This window comes from Lytechinus pictus, chromosome 17 (genome assembly GCF_037042905.1).
Source record: "Lytechinus pictus isolate F3 Inbred chromosome 17, Lp3.0, whole genome shotgun sequence".
Classification (NCBI taxonomy): Eukaryota; Metazoa; Echinodermata; class Echinoidea; order Temnopleuroida; family Toxopneustidae; genus Lytechinus; species Lytechinus pictus.
In genome coordinates this window covers 30,446,487-30,464,149 of record NC_087261.1, presented here as the reverse complement: position 1 = coordinate 30,464,149, position 17,663 = coordinate 30,446,487, and the positions used below count along the sequence as shown (strand labels likewise).

The window sequence follows — 17,663 nt, the reverse complement described above, 5'->3', positions numbered from 1 at the left end:
ATTCAATAATCATTTAACATGTGACCTACCATACCCTAAAACCAAAATTAATTTATTTTTAAGTATTTTATCAAGCTTTAAAAAACATACATGTATCCTCTTTTAAATTCAAACAATCTGTCAAAATTGATCAATAATAACTTGCAAGATTACTCTTAAATGTACAGTTTAGAGAAGAAACTCAGTAACAGGTTCACAGAAAAAGGAAAAACAAGGTTTGAATTCAGGGTTTTCTCTTGCATGAAATGATTTCTGTGCAATCTCAGTGAGACTTTCAAAAAGTCCAGAAATAATGTCAAAGAAACTCTTGGATTTCATTTACTTTCCCTTCACGACTTATTGTTACAAGTTTGAGGGTTGTTTGGTTTGGTCATGTTACACAAACTGCAAAATAACACACTGGAAATACACTTTCACTTAAAATTATCAAGTTATTTATTAAGATATCAGAAATATTTACAACATAAAAGTTTCTTATTTCTTTTGAGTGGACATGAAAATGTACAGATGAATAATCCTGCATTTCAAACAATAAAACAAAACGGTGATAAATTCAACAAGGAGTAAACAAAATGGTCTGAATTCACAAAGGTGATTTTAAAATCTGTGGTTTGAAACCATGATTTATGCAGATTTCATGAACTCATTATGATTAATTCAGAGCGTTTGAGAAAAGCGTCCCATAACTAAGGAGCTAAAATTGCAGCACGCTAAATTCATGCTTGTAACTAAGATTACAGCATTAAAGAACCAACTTTTTTTCTCTCTAACAAGTTCACTTTATGTTAATTTATTTACATTAGTAATGCTTAGTAACAAGCGTCAATTTCAATACCATGCTGTGATAGAAGTGTGCATAGATTACTAGGCCCTTTCTCGGTATTCCCGGTGTTTGTGAATTAACAACCGACTTTACAAAAGACCGGTGATCCCTTCTTGAGCTAAATGATACCCACCAGATTTCCATTGACGTTGATTTTTGTTCCTAAGAAAAGATCACCAGTCGTTGTAAAATCGCTCGTAATTTGCAAACGGCTTTATAAAACACCCACACGGTGAGAATAAAGAATAATCAATGCATAAAAATCTGCATAAGACATGGTGTGAAATACAGTGTAGCTTCATGAATTCAGGCCAATGTCAGATAACTCAAACAAACAATGCACATTTATAAACATTTTCAATACTTTGATGGTAGATTATGTTCGTTTGAAGGGGAAATTCACAAGGATGTAAAGTTTGGTTTTAAATAAAAGCAGATGAAAAAATACGAAGGTTTTGTAAATTCTGTCAAAGAATAAAAAGCATGTTTTTACTTTATGATGTCACATGGAAGTAGAAACCTTGTGTCATGTGATATGAATTCCATAAAATGTTTTTTTCTCAAAAAAAGAGAGAATGTTTTTACTGCTGCGTTCAATATATCATTAGACACATAATTTCATACCCACTTCTACAAGAAAAATTATATTCAGTCATCCATAATTAAAATTGAGATATTACAGAATTTACATTACACAACCTACATGTATGAGGCAGCTGCTCACATATATGTCAAAATATAAAAATCTCAAGTATCCTTTTCAATAATCGTCAAACCTTTGTCAATATTTGTCTCTATCTTTCTGTTTTTATCATATAAAACATTTGTTGAAACGTATCTATCTTACAGTCTCTTTGAATTACACAAAACACTGCTCAAATCAAAATGCAAACCCAGTAATGCTTAGTTATGCTTGAACATAACAAAATAGAAAAATAAATTGTTCTGTGCACTAGTTTGATTGATAAAGGCACATTCTGAGAAGTTAAAAAAATTTAGTGAACCAAAAACGGGTTTGCTCAACAATATTGCTGTACACAAGCCCAGAAATATCCTCTATTGACAGTTGATATTTGTAATGTAACCCATACAGAATTTATCCGTTATCAGGCATTTTAGATCATGTTAATATCCAGTTCAATGAAGAAAAGATGTCATAAACACCAGGGGGGGGGGGGGCTTTTACATCTTTATTAACAAAGTGTAAAGATATACCACATAAAAATGGTATCACACTATTCTAAAGATACACTTTCAGAACATAAAAGAGTCTTGTGTTTGGGACATGGTTTTTCAGTAAATTGCCGGTTTGTGAGGTGTAGTTTTTTTCTGACTTTAATATTCTGTAAAATTAGTAGGCGATTGAGTTCTTTGGAATAATATGGTAAGGCCATCTCAGATGCATAATCCATGTTAAAAAGAAACAGGTGTAATGAGAGCTAAAAAGTTTAAAAGGGATCAAATTGATAAAATATAAAATTTATTTGTTTAAATTCTCCAACTCAAATGAATAACAGACATTACATGATGAAAACAGTTAAAGGAGAATGAAACCCTTGAAACCAGCTGAATCCATATCAAAGAGAAAAATCAAAGAAACATATTGTTGAAAGTTTGAGGAAGATTGAATGAATAATAAGAAAGTTATGAGCATTTGAATATTGAGATCACTAATGCCATGTAGATCCTCCCATTGGCAATGCGACCAAGATCTGTGATGTCACACACGTACAACTCCCTCATTACTTTAGTACTTATTTCACTTATATTCTCACTTTTATAGAGTCTATCACAAGGTGAGGTGTTCTCTTTATGATAGGACAAGTACAGAGGTTTCACAACATTATATCATTGATGAATCGTTTGTCATATGGTTAGAATGAGCAAAACGAGATATTTTGGGGTATATTTTCAGTGTCCAAAAGGGGAGAGTTGTTCATCTGTGACATCATAGATCTTGGTCGCATTGCCAATGGGAGGATCTCCATAGCATTAGTGATCTCGACATTCAAATGCTCATAACTCTTCTATTGCTAGTCCTATTTTACTCAAACTTTTGTTGATCTTATTCTTTGATTTTTCTGCTTTCACAAAAGCTAACTTGCTCCAAGAGTTTCATTCTCCTTTAAAGAATAAAGGTGTTGATGGATAAAACAGAGCATCTTGGCTATTTACTAGCGCCATCAAATCTCGGTCACACTGATCCTCTCTTTTTCTTGACACATTCAAGTAAGGCACTTTCAGATATTGTTATACATTTGTTATTAACCTACCAACGGAACAATTGGTTAAAAAGATCCCATTTCATTTAGCATGTAAATTTGTAAAATAGTTGGTAGGTTTATACTTGAACTTATCAATACCTGGTTGGTTCATATTTGAACAAACTTATAGGTTGGATACTATAAAGTTCTGAGAATTGCAGTTTGTTCTTAATTTTTCTCTCACTCTACCCTCCCACCCTTTTTATCTCTTTCTATTTCTCTCGCTACTGTTATCTTCTTTTCCATTTTGCTCTCTTTCTCTTTATCCCCCCTCCCCTCCTCTCTCAATCATTTTTTTTTTCTTTTACTCTTAGTCCATGCTTTGTCATTGAAGTGTACCATACTCATATCTTGGCCCCGTCGCGTAAAAGTTACCATGAATAATAGTAACTATTAGACAACGGAGCCCAGGGATATGGGTCAAAGTGTGGACTTCATGTAAGTGTAAAAAGAAAATGAAGGTAAACAATGAGCTCTTGCAGCTTCAATGCCAAGTATGTTTCCAATGCTTTTCTCTTCATCATACTGGGCATATAAGCATGTGACTAGTATCCAGATTTCCCAGATACTGATGATAATATTGCTTTACAGGCAATATAAACAGTTTATTTTCTAATGGCTGGTCAATGGTACACTTTACCCAAGACAAAAAGCGACCAAACACAACATACGCGGTAGCTCTGAGAGCTCAAATGAGTAAGGACGTACTGTTGCTTTCATCTTTAATAGTGTCCTTCATGCGTTGATGTCTGAAAGAGGACGGGATTGCCTGATGTTTGGCTGTGCTCTATTTGAAGATTTCAGCAAATGCTGTCCAAACTGAATGAAGGAAAAGGAATAAAGAGAGTAAGAGTAAGAGAGTGGGACAGGAAGACAGCCAAAGTGAAAGAAAAGCAGGGAGGAAGAAAGAGAGAGATAAAATAAAGAGATATTTATTTGATGTTTTAATTCCCACAGTCAACATGTTGACATAAATGGAAGTCCATATTTTCTACGAATATATTGAAATATCTATCATTGCAGACATATTACAAATCAAACTAATATTATCTCATAAACCTCAGGGGTTCATCTCATAAAGATGTACAACCCCTGCAACTATTGTAAATTTGTCAATATAATAACTTCCATCACTAATAACTTCCATCAAAAACTAAAATGTGATTGGCTGTAGAGCTTTGTTACTATGATGGTAGTTGCTAGTCTATAGGCACAGACCCTGTTTGAAACTTTGTTTGCTAGGTTTGTTCAACAAGTGGGTCTTCACACACAAAGACTAGCACAAATAAAACTTGCTGTTTCAATTTCAGGGCCTTCTGTACACAAGTCATTGGTGGGAACCTCAGACCACTTTCCATGAGTACGTTTTTTTTTAATTCTCTCACGTAAGCTTTCATATATCGCTGCCTGACTGGCAGGATGGTAGGCTGTATGTGCGCATGATTTTTAATTCCTGCATGGCTGACAAGAGGACTTAGCTCAAGCTCCCGCACAGTGTGGAGCTGTGAGCAAGTTTTGATGCCCTCCTACCAGACCAAAAGAAAGGTGACTTGTTGGTGCGTGGATACAATAGTATGACAAGAATAAAGTTAGCATTAGAGAAAATGGGATCATCCAAGTAGGATATAATGTACCTTTGGACTGGCATGCCTGACAGGACTGCACTTAGCCAAGGGTGATCCTGAGGTGTTGATATTCTCTTTGTTCGCTGCTATTGGACTGCAGCTGAGTCTAGCTTGAGCAAACTTCTTCTTGAGGGCCCGAGCGATGATAGACGCTGGATCGTTGGCATCTGAAGGTTTGGGAGCTTTCCTGATTGGAGTACCACCGGGCGACCTGTAAACAAACAACATCAGTAATGATAACCTTTAAGATGCAAGACCACTTTCAATCTAAATCAGCAAGGTTTTTTTTAGCAGTTTCAGAGATCAGTGAAATTATACCCCTTTTACAAACCCATCCTCCAATTATCCGCCTAAGAGTAATGCGGATAATTCAATAAAAATTGCATTCACAAACTCCGAAAATAATCCGCACTATTTTTTACGAGCGCCCGACCTGAAAAAGGCGGATAATTGTCATGGCAACTGCACACGCCCCCTCCGATGGGGTTGTGTTGGAAAAGGGTGACCTTTTGTGACCGCACCATGGCAATTATCCGCATTACTTTGGAAATGCGTTCACAAAGCCAAAATCTGGTCCCGATGCTGCTATTATGCGGATAATTGCAGCATCAAAATAATGCGGATAACTCTGGTCCCGCTCCGATTTTACAACCAAATTATGCGGATATTATCCGCATAATTGGGTTTGTGAAAGGGGTATTAGGTGTCTCTGTAGAATAGCGTCAAACACCTTGAAAGACAAAAAATCCTGAAAGTATACTGAGAGACTATGAAAAGCACTAGACTGAAAATCAGTCAGGAATCATAAACAACCGTGAACCTTTCATACATAGATTTGAAGTGGAATGTTGAAGATCATAGAAAGATAATTGATAGATCAAGCAAGATTCTTTGCTCTTTCAGCTGTCTTTCTGCAGTCTTGCTCTCTGTGAACTGAGGTTTTATGGACATTCAGCCATCTGATATAAAGGAATTTAAATGGATATGAGAATACAGTACTAACCTTGCTACTGACTTTAATTTGACCGTTCCTAATCCCTTTAGAACATCAGCCATGTTTGGCATACCCTCAGATGATCCTGTTGTGTTTGGTTTGCTCTTGTTTTTATTCCTATTCTGTAATTCAAGATGAAAGAGTATCAAATTGAAAATTGAAAGAGTATCAAATTAATTGAAATTTGAAAGAGTATCAAATTAATACTTTTGGCAAAATCCATAAAGTAATCAAACTTTTGGTACATCCGACCACCATTCTTCATACACTTCACTGTGACAGTCAATATAATGAATGTGATAGAATTTGAGGCGCAATCCTTTGCTGTGAACCATACTTTTAATATCATTTGTCCCAAATATAATGGAAAGAATTTGAAAGTAACAAGAATTGTTTTATTTTCTTGAATTATATACATATATGTACTTAAAGATAATAAAAATGTAGTTGCAACAAACAGTTATTGAATGAGAAATTCTATAAAATCACACATGATTGTCACCGTCACCATATACATGTATGTAGGTCTGGTAGTTTAACACAAAACAGAACTTAGTAAAATCTTAGAAAAACTGTAACGCTGAAGATCACCAACACAGATAAGCACATGTGGAACAGTGTATTATTACTTGGATTTTTTTTTTTGTGACATTTGGCTGGAATTCCATGCTCATTTTGCTTATTTACCTACAATTACACATTTTTTTCCAGGATCAGTTGGCACCCATCTTTCATTTATATATAAAGTCTAGGTTGGCCACTTTGGATTCTGTTTAAGAGCATTTTTAAAAAACTAGCATAATTTATAATTTCAAGAATATATTTAAAACCAAGGTTGATTTCAGTGGCAATCAATACCAAAAGAACAATTTTCAATCAGCTTACCTGTTTAATGAGATCAATAGCTGAGAGTTTAGGTGCTGCGACTGGTGGGGGAGGAGGAGGTGGAGGCGGGGGTGCCCCACATGGGGGTGGTGCAGGGGGAGGGGCAGCCCCAAACGACGGTGGGGGTGGCGGAGGGGGGATCGTAGACATCGGTGCTATGCTCATCCGACTAACAGGTGTGCAGGGAGTTTGAGTTGGATCTGGAATAAAAATAGATTGAAATCGATATCTAATTGATATAACATGTAAGCTCTTTCATTTATATACAGAAAGAAATCTAGACAAGAGATGTCAGAAGACTTTAACTTTATCTGAGAGAGTCAAGCCTGGGATCCCCCCTCTGGATCTTGGCTGTCCACTAGGTGATCATGTTGAAAATCAGCCCATGATGCTATCCCCATAATTGCAACTAAATAACATTATAAAAAATTTGTACTTTCCTTAATAATGCTTTAATTATTGCAATTTATATGTGAAATTTGAGTCTAAGTTGCTCTGAATCACTAAATAATGCTTCTAATTGTCAAATTGCTGGTTTACAAACTCCCTGTATACATTATTACTTACAAAATGCAGTACCATCATTTCAAAGTATTTTACGTGTGTGTTTTTTCCAATTTCTTGTGTAGGACCCTAAACATAGTTCTTTGGTTTTTATTACTCTTTTATTTTCAAAATGAGCTCTATAAAAGTAGCTACATTTCCGATGATCTGTATAGTACCTGCTTGCTGTGGGAGCTGTGATTGCATGGTGACAATCATAGCAATCTGTGATCTCAGTTTCTCTAGCTCTGTTTCTAATGCAGATATCTTCTTCTGGGCTACAGGGTCATCAACCTTTCCAGCGGGGTCAACGTCCTTTGACCAGGGTGAACCCTGTTGAGGTGGTGTCTGTAGCTCTGTAGTGAATGGGAGAGGTGACAGGGTGCTGGGGGTGAGTCGAGGGGAGGGGCTTGTGGAATATTTGGGCGGGGTGTGGTTAAGGGGACGGACAGTCATTGTGATGCGTCGCTTCTTCTTGTTCTTGACTGGACGGTATTCAGACCTGTTTGGAAAGTAATTGGGAGAAAATCGTAACATGAAAATCAAAGTGCATGTATCATTTTGGCAGTTGAGAAATAATTTTTTTCAAAAATGAAATGTTATGAAAATAGTTTTCAATGTTTGGAAGAGAATAGAACTTTGTTTTTGCAATAAAGTTTATAAACAATGAAGAAATCAGATATTTCTATGTGTATTCCAAGGTTCTAGTTGTTCTCTTTATACTGTCATTGTCAAGTACATTGTGAGGTAATGTTTCTTGAATTGAAAGGGGTGAAGGTTATGAAAAGAAGAATATCAAATAAATTTAGCAGTTTATCACACAATTAAAGACTTTAACTAGCTTAAAATTCACACTAAATCATAAACAGCAAAACTGGTAAGTTTACTATACTGTGTATAAAAAATGGCAGCCTACCTAGACCTAATATCTTTGTCTGGTGTTGCCATAACGATCCAGGGTAGATCTGATAGGGAAGGGATAAAGGCCGGCTCACAATCATCTTCGTAGAATTGATGACGGGATATTGGAGGGTCAGATCGACGGAATATCTGAAACAAGGGATGATAATGTCATAGCACAAGTTACATGTACAATGTAGATACATCATACACATATCAGAGAGGGAAAAAAAAAATTAAAATGTAAATTATGAACGCTCATGTGTACAACAGGGTTTATAAGAGGCACAATTAATTATTTTTCGCAGTTTATTTTGATGACTTGATTATGGTTCAGTATTTTGATAAATTGCTTGTAATTTACATCAATATTTATTAAGAAAGGGGAGAGAAGTCCACAAAGCTATTTGTAACTGTAAGGTTACTGCAATATGACATATAGCAAGACAATTTGGGATTGAAAATACATGTATATAATAAATTGATATTCCACTAGTAAGAAGCATAACAGAACTTTATAGTGTAAAACATTGTTTTTCCACAATTATATGTTTGTCAGGTTTTGTCATTTAGTCATAAGTGTCATACATGTACTTTGATGTACTTGCGTCACTTGCCATCACTTCTTCATTTGTAATATATTCGGCCAAGGAGGAACCCGTATGGGAATGTCATAACCCACTAATGTAATAATGTAATAATAACCAAATACCGTAAGACAAAAAAAAAATAATTTGAACAAAAAAATACTACCCCCCCCCCCATAGCATACACTCTCGGGGATATTTTGTTCAATGTATTGCCGTTGGTGGGCGTATGGGCCTTCCGACTGTTGATTGATAAAATGCATTCGTTTCGTGTGCAATTTTCTTTGCCCAGCGGTTGGTGGATTCATGTGTTGACCAGCCCAATGCTTTTTCTTTCTTCTTTCTGAGAGTGTATGATGTGTGGAGGGAAACAAATATCCATTTATATGTATATGTATCCAAGGAAGACAGAAACGTAATCTGGTCATTTGCCTGTATCGGGGTATAATTATGTGCAATCATTTAAATTTATGTAATGCCCTGGAAGTCACATGTCGTTTTTCTTTCTCTTTCTCTCTCACACCCCCCCCCCTCTCTCTCTCTCCCACCAGCCCTCACCCTCTCACTCTCTCTCCTCTCTCTTTTACTCTCCCCCTTTCTCATTCCTTCTCTTCTATTTTTTATTTCACCTTTGTATGTACCATCTCTCCCTTCTTTTATTTCTACCTCTCTTTTCTCAACTGCTTTAGTTCCCGTTTTTCTTCTACATACTGTACTTCTTTATAATAATTTCATGCTTGTTTTAATACTTTGATTCGGGGTAATTATAGTAATGTATTGTATACGCTATTATGTTAATATAATCTATGTTATTTATGTATGCCCTGCTTGTTCTGTTACTCAGATATGTCCTGGGCGTTCCTTTCTTCTATGTTTGTATATATTTTATTCCTTTGTTTGAACGATTTGAATGTTAATAAAGTGATGAATTACTACAGATCTCATGTTTGACAAGAGAACTTCCTAATCACAGACACTGTTATTGATTGAGGGAAGTCAGAAATAACTTTGCATTCAGCCCCCCCCCCCCCCCCCCCCCCTCCACACAAACAAGTCAAATTGCTCTTCCTTGGAAAGAAACCTTATTATACCTGGAAGTGTACTCTTTGTATTGGGGCCAAAGGAAGACTAGATCCTATAGCTCTGACAAGACTCCTCCTCCTCCGCTTCTTCTTGGGACGTTCTCCCTCTGCTCCGATGGCCTTCAGATACAAAGATATAAATACTCTTCAATATTTGATGATGGTTGTGTTCTACAGTACACTGAAGAAACAAGAAGGAGGTTAAACATTTGACCAATAAATTTGTAAGAGTGGGATCTTTTGCAAAACACCAATAATTAATACAGTTTTCTTTTGTTTTACACGGTATCTTATTCTTCATGTTATTTTGATTCAGCATTTTAATCATTTCTAGATTGTTTGTATACTTGAATTATACATGTACTGTACACATGCAAAGTGAATTCATGAGAATGAGGAGAGCCTGGTACAAATAACTTTACTTAATTTTAAATATTTGTAACTTTACTTTCTAAAGCCTTTTTTTACCAAATAGCATTTCGCATCAAATATGAAAGCTAAAAAGAATAAAATCATCTTACATGTAATTGAAGTTCACTTTAATGCTAGGAAAACCAAATAACATACTTTTTATAGTGCAAGCCTTGTTTTTAATTGCAGCAGATAGCAAGATTGCTATGACTATGATTTGGAATTGAATTAGTATTTGCCTTCACCTGATACCTGGAGGCTGGGAGGTAAAAAAGCAAACTGAATCTCTGACCTGCAGCTGCAGGTCTCTCCTTCCGATTAGACAAGGAGGCTCACATTAGCCTAGGATTTCAATTTTAATATTCCTACATATATCATCACTATTCAGGATTGATTGTTATCCTTTTAATATCAAATGCCAGGGTTATGATATTCAGGTTGCAAAAGTAAAAACACTGAATATTAATCTTTGATAGTAAACTTGTTTTTTCTGACTCACCGGAGGAACATTTGTAGCATTTCCAAGGATATGTAGAACCATTCTGATGACATGAAGGATCGCTGCATCCAACATCAGGGTAACGTACAGATTAACATTCACAGAATATCAAGATGATACTTCCCACAGTTCACGCTGATTGGCCTTCTCACTCCACTTTCATCATTACCAGAAAAAATGCTGGAAAATAATAAAGATATTCTAATGAATTTTTAAAAATGTGTGTCGTATACTGCAAAGATCTACATGTACATCCCCCAGAGGCAAGGTGAGTGAACAAGTGAATATGTAGGCCCAACTTGTCTTTACCAGAATAACTAACAAGGTAGATCTAGAGTCTGACGTTAGAGTCTAATGTTGGTCACTCACGCATACAGTATTGCAAGGTTAGCTGTATTAACTTTGCACAACCAACCGTGTTTAGGTGTGGATTTCTGACAAGTCGGCAAACATCACTTCATTACAGAACAGAAGTAATGTTTGCCAAAACTTGCTCCAGCCACTCACCAGGGCTCTTCCCGGTGAGTAGCTATACTATTATATATATATTTTTTTTTACATTTAAATTCAATAAAAAAAGCAAAATCGCTAGTCTCCGCCTGGAAAGTGGTTCTTCATGTCTCTTCCACGGAAATAAAAGGAAGCTCGATGGTGGTGCTAATAAATTTCACAACCTAAATTCAGCCCGTCGGTAGTTTTAGAACTGTGTCTAAATTCATGGTACGTGCAATTCCTTTGATAGATGGCATTATCGTGAAATTGGGAACTACTGTTCACTGTCTTCGTACAATTGTACAGCAGCACTTTATTCAGTCATACGCATGGTTCCCTATTTCCACCTCCATTCACTTTGTACACAAGTGTGCGCATACAAATCGATGAGAATTTCCTGAAACTACGATGTGGCCTTATTTGATAAAATATGGGTACCAATAAATGCAATAACTTCGAAAATGTACTTAAAGATTATTGGTGATGAATACACTTTTTTTGGGAAATCATTTAAATTGACAATTTAAAAAAAATTGTTTACATGCCTTGAAGAAACCAACAGTACGAGCCACTGTTCGTTTGTCAACAAACAGTCCACCAAAGTCTAGAACTCAAGATCTACAATGTATAGTGTAATTTCTTTCGGCATGAAAGAGTTCAGCAGAACAACCAATATCACAGACCGAAGCTTTTGGTCTATCCCAACACCAGCCTGATTTCAAGTAGGGGGTTAATATAATAATAATGTTGTAATGGCATGCAAAATCCCCCCCGACGGGTCTCATCGATTTTTGTCTTTATTTCATAAAATTATATAAAAAGAACTGTACAAAAATAAAGATTATTATTCCATTAAAATTTTGGCCTGATATGCACCAAAACGGGGAAAAATAAAATTAAAAATAAAATGGGAAAAAACAGTGACTTCCTTCGGCTGTCGCGCAACTTCACTTCCCTGTGCCGTGGCTGTACGTAGCTGTTTTATTCGAACTTAATACATAAACATATGCCATTTATGGCCATGATTGAGTCCCTGTAGGCTGTACTGTACAGATCCACTCACACAACATGCGAGGTTAGTATTAGTATACTAACCTCGCACCACGAACCGCGTTTGGCAGTGGATTTTTAACTAGATTAGTGGGTCGCGCGTGCTGGGATCTCACTTCTTGGGTCCACAACACACTACTTCTATGCCGGCTTGATTTTTCTGTGCGCGGCGGCATGTAATGAACCCTTGGGTGGTACAGATCGAGCTAGAAGTTAACTTCGGTCTCTGTATTTGGTGAGTGGAGCCAACGCAGTTCAGCGGAACAACCATACCACAATACAGTCTTACTAGGGTGTCTGAAGCCACACTGAAAAGTGTCAGCATAAAACAGGCTAATTTAGGGAAAAATATGGCACATTTTTTCGGGGAAGTTCAGGCTACTAGAAAAATGTGATCTGAATTGATTATTAACTTGTGTTTGGCATGTATGGAAAGAGAAAATTCAGGGGCTTCTTTTGACAGTAAGGACAAGTTTATATGATCATTTTAAATAAGGATTTAGAGATAAATTGCAAACCCTTATTTTTGTGTGTGTTGAGATTGCCATTTCTCCATGCGTTTTCTATGGGAAAATGGAATTTCTGTTTTGCACAATTTTTTCACTTTGTCGCAATTTTTCATTGTGATCTGGTTTCCAAATCTTTATAAAAATCATACCATCAGATAGTGCATAAAAGATCCTATTGGACTCTTTATGGACAAGTTTTTGGCATTAATAATAAATTTATAACAGCTCTCGGAAGCTAAAAATTTGGATTTGTGTGTGTCCATTTCTTAACTACACAGTCTATCATGTCTATCTAGTATCTATGCCTATGGCAGAGAAATGCTGAAAATTGACCTAATTTCATTCTTCTTTTTTGCAGCCAATAATTGGATTTTTTTCAAAAATGTTACATTTCTGACAGTCTGAAGGTCATTTCTCTTCAAATTCACAAAGAAAATGTGATATTTTCTTGAAATAAGAAAAATAATTTTTTTCTCCAGACACCCTAGTCTTACACTACAGTATGGCAGTGAGTCCAAACTTCGCGCATGTCCATACTTCGCGGACGGTCATTATCTCAAAAACTAGCCAATATCCTTAAAATCTGACATCGTCAACGTGAAAAGCGACCTAAAATTACCCTTTAAGTGAAAATTTCTTTAGGATGAGTTCAGTATTCATGAAAATATTGGCAAAAGATCGGCAAATTTGCCACCGCTAGCGCCCATTTTGAAGAAATCAACAAGCATCACGATATCACCATTTTGCAAGCAGAAATCATCAAAAATGTGAGTTAAATGTGGTACTAACCGATTCCATAGCATTTTGCCATCAATCTCATATAAATATTTTACTTTTTGAGCTTCAGTTTTTGTTTAAATCTCCACAAAAGCTTTGGTGCGCGAAGTTAGGTCACACTTTTTCTGAACGGTTTGCCAGCACAGCCCGCATTTGCCGATCGGAATAGAATTTTGAGATCGCGATACCGGCGAAACCCCTTCACCTACTTTACATTTTCGTCCATGATTTTATAGTTTACGATCTTGCCGTCAATGTGGTAACTATTTCTTGAATTGGTTTTGTATAAATTATGAATATTTTGTGAACAAAATTAAGCCTGATGAATATTTTTGAAAAGTGCGCGAAGTTTGGACACCCCATCATACAGAGACTGAACTTCTGAGGCTTTTGGTCTAACACTGACGCAAACTTCAATACATGGGACTACATACAATCACAAATGGCACGCGCAATCGATTGTTATTGCTTGAAATTCAAGGTATTTTGGCACCTAAATGCCCACTTAAATATCATCATAATCTATGACTCAATGTCCGTGAATATAATAAAAATAAATATTTGAATGTACTAACCTATTTAAAATGATCTTGACAGCTAACAGCAAACTTGTTCGGCATAGATCTTGCTCGATAACTATCGACTTCGTTCCAATTCTCTGTTTAAACGCCCGCGCGGCGTGTGTATGTGCACGGACCAATAAGAATAGACTGTTCTCGAGCTCTGACCAATCAGAAAGAAGGATGCAAGAGAGGCCCCCATTTTTAAATGCCGAGAATATTCACGTTCGTTCGCATGCATGGATGGATAGGGGGCCGGGGGGGGGGGGGGAGGGGGGGGGGGACAATATGGTCTATAATTAAAATGAAATCCATGTCATTTTCACCAAATTTTGCACAGAGTTACTGTAGTGTAGAGAATGTAGCACCTAAATATTCCAAATATGCAAAAATCAACATGGGTCCATGACCATGTGATTGATTTTTTGCTACAGAAGTATATATAGCTTCAAAGTTCACCTAAATGAATTGTACATTAAAAAAGAAGGTATTTTTAGACGATCACGAGATCACTACAGTGAGTTGAAACCTCTAATACTCATTATACATGAAAATGTCATCAAATTATAGTTAACAATTGTATCTTAAGATGGATAATTTATTTATATTGATATTTGTTTACTCTTTTACAACACTGTCGGTGTGAAAGATAACAAAAAAACTCAATCTCAAAAATGTGAAATTGAAATAATAAACTTTAGAAGTACAATTAATGCTGCACTTTATTCAAAACCCATGTCATTTTCACCAAACTATCCGCACTTTTATTAGAGCAAATGTGTTTTTTATAACACAAAAAACGCGCCAAATACATTGTATCTACAGTATGTGAGGACAAATTCCAAACCACTCTTATCTACCATTTATTCAAACTCGGGGTCATATTCGTTATACTTTGCAGCACTGCAGCGTAAAGTATTTATCATTTCCAGTATATTAAATGACACATCGGATCTGCAGTTAGAGTGCAGATAATGAGAAAATCAGCTCATACCTACAGCTCAGTGATTAATCAACTGTTAATCCAGTGACGTCAGCGCACAGAGTGTAAAATATGCGTAGATCATGAGGAGCACAAACGTAACTGTGGAACGTCATTAAAGGTCAAGATCACTCCAGAAAAGTTTTGAGTTGAATCAACAGAGAAAAATCATACAAGCATAATGATAAAAATTTCATCAAAATCGGATATAAAATAAGAAAGTTGTGACATTTTAAAATTTCGCTTATTTTCTGTTGATAACGAGAAAATTAGAATATTATTAAATTCAATTCAATCGTTAAATTTTCCACTTTCAATTTCATATTTACAATTAATTGTGATACAATTCAATTGGCATAGTAACATAATTATAATCACATTTGAAGCATATACAAAAATTGATAACATTACAATAGACAATTATCAAATTGAAATATAAATAATTGAAAGGGAGGGAGGTCAAACTGAAAGGCAGAACTTATATAATGTATGGCCCTCCTGATATTGTAATTACGTGTTTATACAGCGACTGAATTGTTCTTTTGTACAAAAACAATATTTATAATTATATAATGTGTACATTATAATACAAATCAAACGCGTCATATTTTGTTTTATTTTTCAAGAATAGATTTCTTGTATTTATCACACGAATAACTCTTTTTTTTTGCAATATAAATAGTCTATCGATTAGCCAATATGTTGCATTACCCCAAGCGATAAATCCATAATTTAAGTAAAGGAAGATTAACATGATTCATGTAGAATACAAGGATAACATAATAGTGTGTGGTAAGAATTGCTTTAATTTACCAAGGATGCAAGTATTTCGAGCAATGATTTTGCAGTCATTATCAGCGTGCGGTTTCCAAGAAAGCTTGTCATCAATGATTAGTCCAATGAATTGAATTGATCGGACCCTTTGGACGACAGTATCATAAAACAATTACATCATTTGTTAAAGCTTCAAATTTATTACTAAACAGCATATAACTAGTTTTTATCAAGGTTTAGTGATAATTTGTTTGATTTTATCAAATTTGCAACGTTTTTAAGTTCTTTATCTAAAATTTGCGTCAATTGTTTTGGATCATGATGTGAGAAAAATGTATTTGAGTCATCAGCAAAAAAAAATGAATTGAAGTTACCTAGACGACTTTTCAATGTCACTTATATAAATAATAAACAAAAGTGGACCAAGCGTGCCCTGCGGAACTCCGCAAATGACAGGCTTGTGTTAAGAGAAATTATCATTAAGTGAAACAAACTGGGAGCACCCTTTAAGATAATAATCCTGAACCATATAATATATAGTTTTCCCCAAATGCCGTAGTGAGAAAGTTTGTAAAGAAGGATGTCGTGATCAACAGTATCAAATGATTAGAAAAATATATGAACAAACCAACCGTTTTAGAAGACTGGTCACTTTCTTTGGCTACCTTTTGAACTAAAGAAAGTATTGCATGAGTAGTGCTACTCTTTTCTCAGAAGTCATATTGAGTATTACAAAGAATATTGTGCTTTTGAAATAAACTTATTGTACGAATGAGGACCAACTTCTCAAGGATTTTGGACTAAGTTGTTAGCAATGAAATGGGTCTACAATTATTTGTTAGCTCTCTATCACCACCCTTTTTGAAAACCGGATTATTTTCAAAATTTTCATTGATTCTGGAATATGTCCAGATGAGACAGATTGAATATATAAACGAGGTTGTCATCGATTCCATCAAATCCTGCACTCTTATTTAATTTCAGCCCAGATATGATTTTGATTATTTCTTGTGGGTAGGTGGGATAGAAAAATAAAGAACTTTCGTTCTATCAATCAAATAGTTATGAAAAGAGTGATCTGTTGATGGTATATGTCTAGCGACGTTAAAACCTACATTGGAAAAATAATATTTGCCATTTGAACTGTATTCTCAATTATAGCATTATCATGCTTAGTAATCCTTGGATGCTTTGATCCATAGGGTAGAATTAATTATATTCCATGTTCGTTTTAGATCATTTTGACAGCGATTAAATTGGTCATGATAACATACCTTTTTTGCTGTGCCGATCACCCTTGTAAGTATATTCTTATAATTGGTATATTGAATACTTGTTTGATCAGTAAATAAACATAGTACAACCAATTTTTCGATTTATTGATCGCAGAATCGAATTCGTAATCCAAGGAAGTCTTGGCGACCTCGTATATTACAAAAGAAATGGTGAGTTGACGATGTCATCAGTCTTGGCATTTGTATACTGACATGAAATTTTCAGTCTTATATATGCTTGTTCATGTGAGCGCGAAGAGCGAGCTGATTTTTTTTGGAATAGAAAACTAGAAATTTACTTTTCGTAATTATGAAAAGGAAAGGTAAATAACTAAACAATTTAAACGAGCGAATGATATCAGAAATATTTTATACGGGGGAGGGGGGGGGGGGTAGCTGCTTGGTCATAATAAGTCTACCCACAACAGGCCATTTTCATTGTATAAGAATAAACCAACGTCGAAAATTTCTCAAGCCCCTTATCTTTGGAAATAAGTGCTAAATTGAATTGAAAATGTCCCTGAGCGGACTAGGCGCCTTGCGCCGCTTTTCTGACGTGGTTGCGGCGACATTAACATTGAAATATTAACCAAGGTTAAGTTTTTTACATGTCATCATAACTTTGAAAGTAT

The 17,663-nt window shown here is 35.5% G+C and overlaps 1 protein-coding gene across 1 annotated transcript; it reads right to left on the bottom strand.

Annotated features, from left to right (window-relative positions):
- Positions 1-417: 417 nt before the first annotated feature.
- LOC129279819 (mitochondrial fission regulator 1-like) lies at positions 418-14,180 on the bottom strand. The gene is made up of 9 exons (XM_054915874.2): positions 14,017-14,180; positions 10,614-10,793; positions 9,713-9,823; positions 8,051-8,184; positions 7,314-7,636; positions 6,592-6,791; positions 5,716-5,828; positions 4,722-4,923; positions 418-3,906 (listed from the first exon to the last, which is right to left on the bottom strand). Exons 2-9 carry the CDS (start codon positions 10,686-10,688, stop codon positions 3,823-3,825), a joined length of 1,242 nt encoding a protein of 413 aa, XP_054771849.2. The 5' UTR covers positions 10,689-10,793; positions 14,017-14,180; the 3' UTR covers positions 418-3,822.
- Between the last annotated feature and the right edge of the window lie 3,483 nt (positions 14,181-17,663).